General features: G+C 34.2%; 1 protein-coding gene across 1 annotated transcript; it reads right to left on the minus strand.

The window, feature by feature from the left end:
• Positions 1 to 4,264: 4,264 nt before the first annotated feature.
• LOC130727949 (gamma-glutamyl hydrolase 2-like) lies at positions 4,265 to 10,585 on the minus strand. The gene is made up of 10 exons (XM_057579260.1): positions 10,178 to 10,585; positions 9,386 to 9,472; positions 8,955 to 9,044; positions 8,501 to 8,595; positions 7,013 to 7,073; positions 5,885 to 5,974; positions 5,710 to 5,772; positions 5,533 to 5,621; positions 4,933 to 5,025; positions 4,265 to 4,837 (listed from the first exon to the last, which is right to left on the minus strand). Exons 1-10 carry the CDS (start codon positions 10,499 to 10,501, stop codon positions 4,798 to 4,800), a joined length of 1,032 nt encoding a protein of 343 aa, XP_057435243.1. The 5' UTR covers positions 10,502 to 10,585; the 3' UTR covers positions 4,265 to 4,797.
• Between the last annotated feature and the right edge of the window lie 2,135 nt (positions 10,586 to 12,720).

Consider the following 12,720-nt stretch of genomic DNA (forward strand, 5'->3'; position numbering starts at 1 on the left):
TATAAATATAACTTGCATGCATATCATAAGTAAAGCTAGCAACCTAATCACATAATGCATGTTCATCATAACAACAACTAGCATTTATCATATCAACAATCTTATATCATCTCTAGCATATATAATCATTGACAATTCTACTATCATGTTCACTGTAACAGTCCATAACAGGGTCATACACAATCACAAACAAGTATCTAGGTCGTAGCCGAAGTGTCTTTACTAGCATGTTCATATTCTATATAGATCCATAACATTTCACAATCATACATATCAAGCACAATCAAGATCTATAGGCCGTAGCCGAAGTGTCCTTATCTCAAAGTACGCTTTCTTAAAAGTCTCAGGTGTTAAGTTCAAACACTAGATACATCATTTATCATATTTTGAATGATAAAAATTTTCAAGAGTATAAGTGTAATGGTTAAAAATTTCATGTGAATTATATTTCAGGAAACAACACTTATGACTCACATCCCTCATCATCTGATGAATAAGTGCAAGACAATGCAAGAAGACAGTCCATACAAGAGAAGAAAGGTCAAAGTTAAAAGACAGTCCGCACTAGCAAAGAAAAGTCAAATCTGCTAGATTGTCTGCAAGAAGAGAGACTACACTCAGTGAAGAAATTCATCTTTTATCTCAAAGCTGACCAATGAATATAATGTATAGAGAAAAAGCGTCATGTTCACATTGAAGAAATCTCTCTAACATTCTTGAAGAGAAAGTCAAGTGTCAAGAATCAAGTGATACTCTACAAAGCACATTGATCAAGGAAATAAGTACAACGTTATCTCTATCAAAGCTTCTTCTTTCTCTCATACAAGGAATGAAATAAAGCTTGTCGTCTACGCCTACAGTGATCTACCGTGATCTGGCAAAGCTTCATCTGAACAAATCCAGTTCTTAAGAAGACGCTACAAGAATTTGGTCATAGGTTATCGTCTAGTTCCAAATGACCAATAGAAAGAAGAAGGAAAGAAGAATGATCGAAGCTCAAAGACCGTCTGAAGAAAGGACGAACGATTGAAGCAGAAAATATCGTTTATCATGGAAAGAAAGTTGTAGTGTCTAACGAATGAACCTTATGCTCAAATTGGAAAAGATCTCAGAATAGCTTCTTGAAGAAGTCTTGAAAGACAAGATCACATGTCTTGACAAGGTACAATGCATAAAGTGAAAGTACAATGGTGTCACTATCAACTTACCATATATTCACACCAATGGATAGAAACAAAGACCAATGCTACCAACTAGTTGACAGACTACGTTTTTTTCAAACAAGTACCATGCATTTAATGCTCTTGAAACAAGTGCCGTTTGACCCAACGGACAGAAGCTCTGTGAAGTACACGCTTCAACGATTATCTTTCATCTCACAGAAGATTCAGAAGTATAAAGAGAAGATCTGAAGATATTGTAAGTAAGCTTTCGGCTATTTTTCATCATCACTGTCTGCTTCAATATGGAGAGAAGATTTTCCTAAGAGTCAGATCTATCATTTTATCTCTCATGTAAAAGAACATAAAGTATACTCTTAGAGTCAAACCTTATCCCCAATACTTTATTGTTCATGGACTGAAATATCTCTACTATCATGCCTTTGAAGAAGAGAACTTTATAGAAGTAAAAGATCTTGTAAGAGATTGTTTAAGGAGAAGTTCTACATAATACTTTGTAAGGAGAAGTCCTGCAAATACTTGTAAGGAGACGTCCTAAGAATACTTGATAATTCTTGAAGAGGCCGTGACAAAATAATACTTGTTAATGCTTGAATAGGCAGTGGTAAAAGAATACTTGTTTTGCCTAGAGAGGCAGTGGTAAAAGAATACTCAACAATGCCTGAAGAGGCATGAACAATAATACTTGTAAGGATAAGTCTTTGATATTGGCATAGTGAAATCTTGGTATAAGCCAAGGACTGGATGTAGCCCTATGGTTCTGGGGTCAACCAAGATAAAAATGATTCTTCTCTATACCTACTTATCTGCTGCACCAAACAGTACCAACGCATGCGACTATGCTTTCAATCATTTGGAAAACCAAGTTTTTGGATCACACAATTCAAACCTCCCCACTCCCCACTTTCTTGTGCTACTTCTGATCATCTCAATTGGTATTAGAGATTAGTCTCTGAATACTACCCTGATTTAAGGAGAAGTAAGGGTGGATCATCCTTCTGAACAAGTTGGGGAACCACCAGTGGCATAGGGTGTGGAGAAAGGTGGTGAACAAGGTGTGGTTCTACAGTAAGACAACAATGATGAGAGGTTGAAGGATATTTGATTCTAATGAGGTGGAAAGGTGTAGGGGTGAGGGTGATGTTGATAATTTTGGGATCCCTAGTTAGCCATTTAAAAAGCAAGTGAACTTTGAGAAAGAAAAAAACCGCTCATGCTACAACGCTTCATTTGTCTCCATGAAAGTCTTTAGGGAGGATGAAAACATTAGCCATGAGATAGAGATGGAAATGGGTCAAATTAGTGTTTGTTGATGAGGGTGAATTTGGGAGTTGAAAGTGGTGATGGGGTGGATGAAGGCTTCAAGGTGGTGATGGGGAAATGAGGGAGTTCAAGGTGATGGTGGCTTGAATGAGGGGGTGAAAGTTTTACTTCTACAAATTTTTTAAAATGAGCATGTCAGATGCTGAATATGTAAGTGAAGAGTTTGAGAGTGAAAACTATGATTCATATAGATTCAGGCGATGGGGGATCAAAGCCAAAATATGTAAAAATTAAGCAAAAAGAAATAACAAAGAACTTTAAGTTCAAGATGGACATGGAGTTCTCATCTCTTGAAGAATTTAAGGATGTCATCCTTGAACATTCAATTTTAAATGAGGGAGATTAAATTAAAGAAGAATGATTTGAACCAAGTTATGGTGGTTTGCAAACACAACTTGGTAAAAAAAGGTTGTACAATATTAATGAGCAATTTTAAGATATCTTTTTCTTTTCATATGTTGACACATGTATAAATTAGAATATTGCACTTGTGTTTTTACCTTTAAAGGTCATGAATTCAATAAGAAAGTCTCACCAATAATAATACGATAATGTTTTGTTTACCATTGTTTTCCACCTCCATTCAACAAGAGGTGTGTGTGAATCATTACTCTAACATGAAACAAACATTTACCATGCGTTGTTATCAAAAGCTTTAATTGTAACCCCAATAGCAACTATAAAATGTTCATCCGTAAGAATTTACTTCAACCGATAATAATTAGCTTACAAGTATAAACGATAATGTCATGTAACCATAAAAATTCAAATAAACATAATCTACAAATAAGGGTGGAAAATGAAAATATCAAATTTGAGTTGGCAAGCCGATCCAACCTAAATCGTCATTAGCTTGCTAAAATGCGGGTTGGGTTGGGCTCATCCACTTAAAAATTGGGTTCAAAGGCTAATCCAGCCCGCCAAAAAAGGTGGGCCAAACAGGCTGACCCAGCTGGTATATTCTCTTCAAGACTTGATACTTAAGTTACTGACCAAATGTCAAATCCCTTATAGCTTAGTAGAAAAAGAGCTGGGAAGACACTTGCAAGTCCCGGGTTCGAAACCCGTCGGTGTAAAAACCACCAATCCCCTCCCCCTGACCAAAAAAAAAAGTTACTGACCAAACAGACAGGTAGATGAATTTTGAAACCTTACATCGCATCCGAAAATTAAGACGGCAGTTTAATTTATATGGGATTAGACTAACATCTTACTTTCAAGTGTTCAGATCCCAAAAAAAACATATTTTATTGTTGATAGTGTAAAACTGACTAAAAAAGAGTTATACTAATGCTGCAAGTCATCATCTTCAAACGGAAATAGTAAATACTTTCTCTACCAGCTATTTTCAAGCAGAAGTGAAGATAGTGTACAAGATGCGAAAGGAGCATAGCTTTGCTTTTGGAACAAATGGTATCTTTTTATTTTTATTTTTGTGCATAATAATAACAATAATAATAGGGTGCTTGTTGTGGTACCTTAATTTAAATGAGGGTACGATACCTTAAATGATGTAAAACCTCTTTATCTCCAATTTTTTAACTTCTAAAAGCCTCTAGCACCATCATTCATGAACATTTTAGTAGATTATCTCATTATCTTGTCGTTCGCCAGACACCAATTTTCATATCTCACTCTTATTGTGGTCAATAACTCTCTTGTTCTAACATCGCATACATTTTCACTTCGACCACTAGATTCTAACTTAAAAAGAGCTGCAATAACCGACATGATGTCTAAGATTCCAACAAAAGTTAAAATGTCTAAGCTTCTCTCTTTCTCTGCCCTTCAATTTCACAATTTCATCTAGTCGGGATACCGTAGCAAAAAAAAATCAGGGTACCACAGAATTTGCCTAATAATAGTTACTCACACAACGTTACATCATAATAAAGCAATCATACATGCATGTTATTAGTGGACAACTCCCTCAAGTGAGGAATTGAAACAAGCCAACCCAATACTCCCTCCGGTCCTATTTATAAGCATGAAAGAGAAGAAAAACCTTGGTCCTTTTTATAAGAACCAAATGAAAGTTTGAGCTATATTAATTAATTTTTTCCAATGATGCCCTTATTAATTCTAACTTGTAAAATGTGTTTCATTAATTATTCTCTCTCTTTCCCACTTTCCAACACTAATAGCAAAGGGTAATTTTGGAAGTTTATTTTGATTTAAGACAAATTTAATGCATTTTATCTACTTTAACTACATTTCTTAAACTATGTGAATTTTTTTTTTGTTGCTTATAAATAGGACCGGAGGGAGTATAAAACAATTCCAAGACCAGCATTTAGACTGGTGCTAATATATAAACTTCATCATATCCTTTCCTGCAATTAAGTAGTATAAACATCAAATGAGTGACTTCACATGCTGCAAAAACAAATAAATTAATGTCAAAGTCGTAAATACAAATTGGGCCTACCCAGCTTTCCCGCAATAAGTGGGACTGTAATTGTAAATGAGATTGTCACGTACTTCTTGAGCAACAGGTCTGTTTATGGATTTCCTAGCTTCACTGAATCCAGATCCGTGAAAGTAGAAAAACAATTGTAAACATAAGCTATATATATTCATAAATATGTTCACCAAAAGAGAAATGACAAATGGAGCTCAAGCATTCATAGGTACCAAGTGTGAACTACTTCTCAACATTATTTGAATCCACAATTAAGATGTAGTTGGTGCCAAATCCATGAAGTATGAGTCTGATGCACTCCATTTCCTCCCCACAAGCTCAAAATTTGTCTCAATAATGCTAATATTCCTTTCCTCATATTTCTGTATTTAATTCCCCTATCACTATTCTTGATGGTTAATACCCATAACCTATCACCTAGTCAATAATACTTCCCCTCATTGTAAACAACACTAAACATATATTACATTATCTTTTATTTTCATTACAAACAAGCAATTACGCTGGATAAATTTGTCAACTATTTAGATAGCATGATGGAGAACCATCTATCAGGCATGAGTAGCAAGTAATTGACGAATATATCATCAAATTCTGAGTCCTAACCTGACCAAAAAATTGGCAGCGTTCTGAGTTATCTGAATGGCATCCTCCGTGTGTGGAATTTCCCGTGAGCCCCATTCAAAGGCATTTTTCTATGGCATCATTTACAAAAGGATGTTATATAGAAGAAATTAAATAGTAACGAGGAATTGGATCATGCATAGAAAATTCATTAATCACCTCTGGATGCCATTGGAAGGCAGTCACCGGATAGTTACGCGAACGCATTGTCGAAACATAAACCTGAAACAATTACTAATGCTATTAGATTTACTTATGAAAGAAGCCAGTGGCAGGTTATGGATATGTGAAAAAATTGATTTACAAACAGGAATCAAGTTACAATATTGAATACCTTATCATCTTTATCCTCACAAGTTGTCAAGATCTCAAAAAAACTAGATAACTCGTGATTTCCCTGAAGCTTTCCTGGGGATATGCCATACTGTCATGAACCAATATCAGATAAAAATCATATTCCTGAATTTTGAAAATGTATATAAAATAATCTTCATTAAACTGTATTTTAAATGTTTAAGAACTAAGATAGAGTCAACATTTACAACTTTCAACATATAAACAACATCCACATAACTAAAGAATGGAATACTACAGGCAATTGTGAGGTGGGGAACCTTCAGAACCAGGTACACAAATTTTAGTTTGTTAAGTGGGATACACTAGATTAATGTCAAGCTATAATGGTTACTTACAAAAGCTGAGGGGAAAATCACAAGATAGATGAAAGTTGACAAGTGAATTGTAAACTTAAAATTCAAGCACGGGGTAGGTCCGGTGCTATGAAGCTCAGTCACACATTGCTAACTCCAACCATTGTGCTAACACCCTCCTTTAAAATTCAAGCATTTTGAATATTATATAAAATAAAAAATATAAACACTTTGAACCATATTACTCAGTTTCATATACTGGCACAATGGAATAATCTTTAATACCAAATGAAATAACTGATGCTTCATTGTCCACTGCCATCCATCATGACCTTTTCAATCTTCACATATCTACGACCACCCTCACTTAAATCATCATACAAACTTTGATTAGGACATGAATCAACAGGCGTAGGAACAGAGTTATTGACATCATTCCTGAGGCCTCGAATCTTAGATAGCCTGGCATAGACCTGCTTTAATTTCTTCTCTAAAAGAATCAGATAATGGAACCTGATGCTTAAGGTAGGTGATGGTGGTACTATAACTGAGCTTGCCTGAGATCATGCTCACATATATACCATGTTATCAAAATCATTCAATTGATTCAATGGTTCGGATTCAGAAGTGCACCAAGGGATGTACCATTATAGATTTGGCAGAAAAAATGTACAAGTTGTAAATGTATAAAACAGGGCAAATTTAAAGTTAAGATCACACAAGGAAGCTAAATACTCAAATTGATGACATTTTACTGGTCAAATTGTGAAACTCAGTAGAAGACTCATGTTTAATTGCCTATAAATACTCACATGATGATTTTGCATGACAAGACAATCTGTACTCAACTTCTCTAACAAGTCTGAAGGAAATCTGCCAGAAAGAGAGAACTGAGTAATTATGAAAACTATCAGAGTTTAGGAGAAGGAAATGAAAAGATGAACTGAACTCTTAATTAGCTGTAACTGATTTCAAAGGTGCTGTTATATAGTAGCACAACTAACTCAGATAGCACAGCTAACTCACAACTAACTTTATATTACCAGCTATTCTAAGTTTCTAACTACTTAACAGAACATGAGAAACGCTAATTAGGAAAGGCTATATACTAACTACACTAAGTGTGACTATAATAAGTGAGATACAAGTAAGAAGCCTCATTATTTCACATATAATAACTATAACTTGTTCATAAAATTCTGTGACAGAAATGATAAAAATCCTATAAATTTAAAACTTCTATAAAAAAAGAAGATAAACTTCACAGTAGATGAAGAGAAATTTTTTTATAGACACCAACTTAAAACATCTGGAGGAAATCTGAATCCTGCAGGAATGAGAGAAGTTCTTGTATGATGGCATTGTTCTCCAGAGTCTCTCACCCCTCTTCTCTCTCAAAGTTATCTCTTGGCCGTCTTTCTCTTTTCATGCTTACCTTTCATTCATTATCTTTTACTCTCTCTTATTTCATCTTTGTGCCAAATCAAAATCCCTTGTCATCATCATCTTATCATGTTCCCTTTCTGGTAAAGAAGAGGATTCTGGTAAATCTGGTCATGCCATATTGGTAGGAAGCAGTGTGGCTTCATCCACATGCTGATGGACTTGGTCAGTAACTGGTCTTTACATACTTGCTAACTGCTAAGTGAGAAAGAATCCGTTTGAATGCAAAGGAGCACTTATTGGAGCTCATTTAGTTTTTTTCTAGTAGATAAGGTCCAAAAAATCTCTATCCAAACGAATTCTAAGCATCAGACCTTATCATAGTGGCTTTTGTGTTTGACAGTTCATATGGACTTGTACAGAAAGTAGCCTAACTTAAAACTTGAAAGAATTTTATATGGTACACAATAGCAAACCAGTTGAGAAGGGAACAGAGAAAGTAGATTCCTACCCACAAGAAATGTTTGCTCTTTGATCATTGCACACCAACCTCCATTATCACAGGTTACCCTCATGTCCAAGTACAAGGCATAACAGTATTTCATATGGATTGAGTCTTAATGCAACCATGTATGAGGTCTGTTTTAATAAAAGAAATTATCTTCGGTAAATGAATCCCATGCCCTTGCTAAAAATGGTATAAGATAGACAAAGGAGAGAACACATTTTATCAAATAAAAAGGAACAAAATCTTTATCAAAAAGAACAGAACAAGAAAATTAGACGATTGGGGATACTCTTCAGCGAAAAAGGGGTAAAACAACATAAATATACAAAAAACATCCAGGGAATAAAGTTGGCAATTTCTATTAAGGGAACCAAATGCAACTTCAGAAGAAATACAATGGATTGTTTACCTTTGAAATAGAGTTCCTTTGATATTTACATTCTCTACAAATTGAAGAGTAGATGCCTTATTTGATGCAGCAAATTCTTCAAGAATATTGTTGTCCTATTATCAAACAAAAGAACAGCCGAACTTGTAAAATCACAAAAAGAATACAACAGGAATTGTTGCACAAGTCTCCAGCTTTCCTCAACATTTCATGAAATGTCTAACATAGATGCAAAGTAAAATTTACCAAGTTGACATAGTGGCAAATTTTCTACTATCACATGTTCCAAGAGAAATTATAACCAAACAATGCTCACAGCACAAGGCAACATGACAATATATAAAATGTATTCCGCTTGAATTAAATTAATCAGAAAATTATCCAACGGTGATTTACAAGAATTATCTGCAAACTTCTTCGGGCAAATGAATTTTACAAAGGAAGTCACAAACGATAAAACCATGCTATAACTTACCTTGCTGACGATCATTGTTATAAGTTCGAAACCTAAGCAGATGGCATATATAGGGAAATGGTGTCCGGCATCATTCTTCTCTAGAGCTTTCTGCATGGACAAATAAAAATTAATACCTTAAAATCCTAAACAATGAACAAATTAAGTTCATATATCAATGAAGCATCCTTAGCATCTTGAAAAAAGAAAAAAGCTACTAACAAGAGTATAAGTAATACAATTTCTAATAACTAACTCCTCCACTATATCATTATTTCCAATTCTACAAGCCACAGTTTTTTCTTCCCTTCCCTGGTGCAAACAGAATTTCCAACAAATGCAAGTGGTTACTTACTTACTCCTGTCTCCTGGTACAAATCACTCAGAAATGTGCAAGAAGCGAGTATTCGTAAGGGAGTAGTAAAGGGAAAAATAAATAAATAGACAGATACCTTAAATATTCTTCCAATAGTTTCGAAATACAATCCACTTTTTTCCCAACCACCAGTAAAGAGGACTCCATTTACCAATTCGAGCTTCTGCAATGAATTGAAAAATATACACATAGCATCATAAATATTCGCACACCACCGTGAGTGGAAAAATTTAGGATAATGAAAAATAGTGCAGTATTTAATATATTTTACAAAATGTTTTTGATTGAAATTAAAGGTACGTGCACTTGTAAAAAAAAATTGAATTCCATCAAATTAGAAAATATATTTTAATTTTAATTAAAAATAATTATTCTTTATTGATTGTCTATTTTACAATGACATATCTATTAAACTCATTTTTTTTATAAGCTACCCTCACCCTTCAGAAGCCTACTATTACGGATTCAGAATTTAGTCACAGTTAAAGCTCTATATCACTCCCGCTAGGATCGAACCCAAGAGCAGCTTACTCCACACACTGTCTGGGTTGTCAACTGAGCTACCAGGCCTAGGGTACCATTAAACTCATTTGATTATGTAAAAAAAAAAAAACATTGAATATTGTCAATAAAATCTTAATAACAGCTCTCTTAAAAAAAGATCCCATACCAATTAAATATTTTTTTAATAACTAAAAAAACGCTGGTTAAATTAAATTAAATGCTGTAATGATTTATTACAGCAATTTTTTAAATGCTGTAATTTAAGATCCTATGATAAATGCTTTTTTCATTTTACCAAATTCTTTCAATTGATGATTTTAAATTTTAATTGTAACACTGACAGAGGATAATGGACGATTCATACCTTGAAAAGCTTCTCCGGTGGCTCGTTATAGATGAGGGGAACTACTCTGGCGCCAGCGACCTCCACGAATTTAACGTAGGAGGCGGCGATGTAGGAAGCGCCGGTGGCGTTGCTGAGGCGGCCGGAAGCGCCGTCGCCGGGGTGGGTGACGATCCCGATTACCGGCTGGTAGTAGAGGTTGGGGTCAGGCGCGGGACAACTCGCCGGCGTGTTACGGTTGAGTTGACTAGGAAGAAGGATCGCCGAGTGGGACTCGGCGGAGAGAAGAAGGCATTGAAAGGTGGCGGCGACCAGGAAGAGAACCCAAACGGCGTCGTTTGACATGACGGAGGTGATCACTGATCAGTGTCGCTGTTGCGGAATGTTGCAGCTGAACAACGTGTTGAAAATATATCACGTTCACCGGGCCCACTTGTCACACTTTGCTGACTGTATTTCTGTTTATTTGTTGGAAAATTTTAGATTAAGTAATAAGTGTGTACACGTGTTGAATTGGATGTGTTCTTTCTCGAATTTAGAATGTTAATCTCTTGATGCATTTGCATTTGGTAGTGGAACTCAGACGTGACTTATCCTGAGATGGTGATGGCAGTGGGTTTGAGCGAAGGGGAAATACTTGCAGAAGATAAATTGATGCTCCGGCTAGTAAGAAAGCAAATAGAGAATCTATTAGTTTAAGATGAACTTATAAATGCTAGAAATGAATAGCATACTTAATAAAATAACTATTAACCTATATTTATAGGTTAGGGTATTTTCATAATCTCTGCAAGTGAGTGAGAAGATCTTTAACTGGAGTTTTCGAGCGCACATTGGCTTTGATGTCGTTGGGCATAAGTGTATGTCTTGGAATTGAACATCTCTAGTACAAAATAGTTTAGTTATTGACAAACATGAAATATAAAGCAAAAGAAATAGAGAAACTCATAACTGGACTAGAATGATGAAATCATTGTCCTTGCACAGCTCCAATATCTTCAAAGTAACCTCCCTTGATCTTCTTTTCAAAAGCTTTATCTTCTAAATCTCGTTAGGTCTTCGATCTTTCATTTTGATCTCATTATCAAAATATATTAATTAATCTTTTATCATCTTTTTTTTTTTTTTTTGCATATTTGAGATACTTGGATTGGGTGGGAGTGGGATAATTGGAGAAAGAAAATAAAATTTAGTTTATGATGGTGGAGAAATAAATATTGATTCAAATTTGGGCCGAGGCAAATCAAAATGGTTTTGATCATATCATCAAATAAAATCAATTACTTTAAAGAGATTGTGAGGTGTGAATAAATAAAAAATGTTTAATTAAATAATAGAAATTGTGTCCTATCCTACTTCATTGAGTCAAATATCAAAGCTTGTCCATCTCTATAAAACTCGCACAATCTTCTTACTCGCTTTGCATTAATTCAAACTCAATCCGCATCATCACTTCACTAATACTTCTCACCATGCAAACTTCATCATACATCAACTTTAATCAATATCAATCAATCAATATATATTAGAAAAGAAGAATTTCTATCAGGTTGATTCAGTGACGTGTCATTCTCACGTTAATTCTCATAAAAAAAATTTCACGTGTCATTCTCAGCTAATTCTCATAAAAAAATACATTTTTAAATTTTAGATTTGATTAGGATTTATGATGTTTATTTCTTGATTTTATCTTAATTTATTTTTGATTTATTTTTAGAGTATTAATTAATTTTTATGAAATTTTTATTGAATTTTTGGATTTTTAATTAATTCAAGATTTTATGAGTTTTTATTGTGATTTGCTAGATTTTGATAGTTTATATATATATATATATATATATATATTTATTTAGTACCTTTTTAAATTTTAAATTTGAATGGGTAGAATATTCTTGATCTTAACTGGAGTCCCCATGGAATGGTGGAAGAGAAAAGATAGAACAAGAAGAGAAAAAGAAATGAGTAAAAAAAATGTGGAGTGTAATAAGTGTATAACTCATCTCATATAGTTTTTCAATGTTAAAGAAAAGACTCATCTCATATACAAATATGACTTTTATTTGATCAATTCCACCTTGGATTTGCCCTAAAACAATAAAGTAATTAACTTACAATTTCTTGCCAATTTTCTATAAATATACTAATTACGATTTGTGTGTGGGAAAGCATGGGTTGTTCACATGGTTTCATCTTATTGATGGTTATTTTAATTTGTAGTAACTGCGCTACTTCTTGCATACTATTTTACATGGATTTGGAGATTTCAGGTCAAGTCCAGCTAATGGCTCCAAGTCAACTCACTCGTTAGTCAAGGGATCAAGTATAAACATTTGAGACAAAACAAGCTTACCCAAAAAATTTGAGACAAAACAAAAGTAGTTGGGGCAAGAAGAAAGGGTATTTAATTAAAGGTTGTCTAAGTAACTCATGTGGTGATATGAATAAATAATGTGAGGTATAAATACTTTCTGATTTTCTTTCAAAGAGATTGTGTGGTGTGAATAAATAAGCAATGCTTAATTAAATAATAGAAATTTTGTCGTATCCTACTTCATTGAGTAAAA

The sequence above is a fragment of the Lotus japonicus genome, chromosome 1 (genome assembly GCF_012489685.1).
Source record: "Lotus japonicus ecotype B-129 chromosome 1, LjGifu_v1.2".
In the NCBI taxonomy this organism is placed as follows: Eukaryota; Viridiplantae; Streptophyta; class Magnoliopsida; order Fabales; family Fabaceae; genus Lotus; species Lotus japonicus.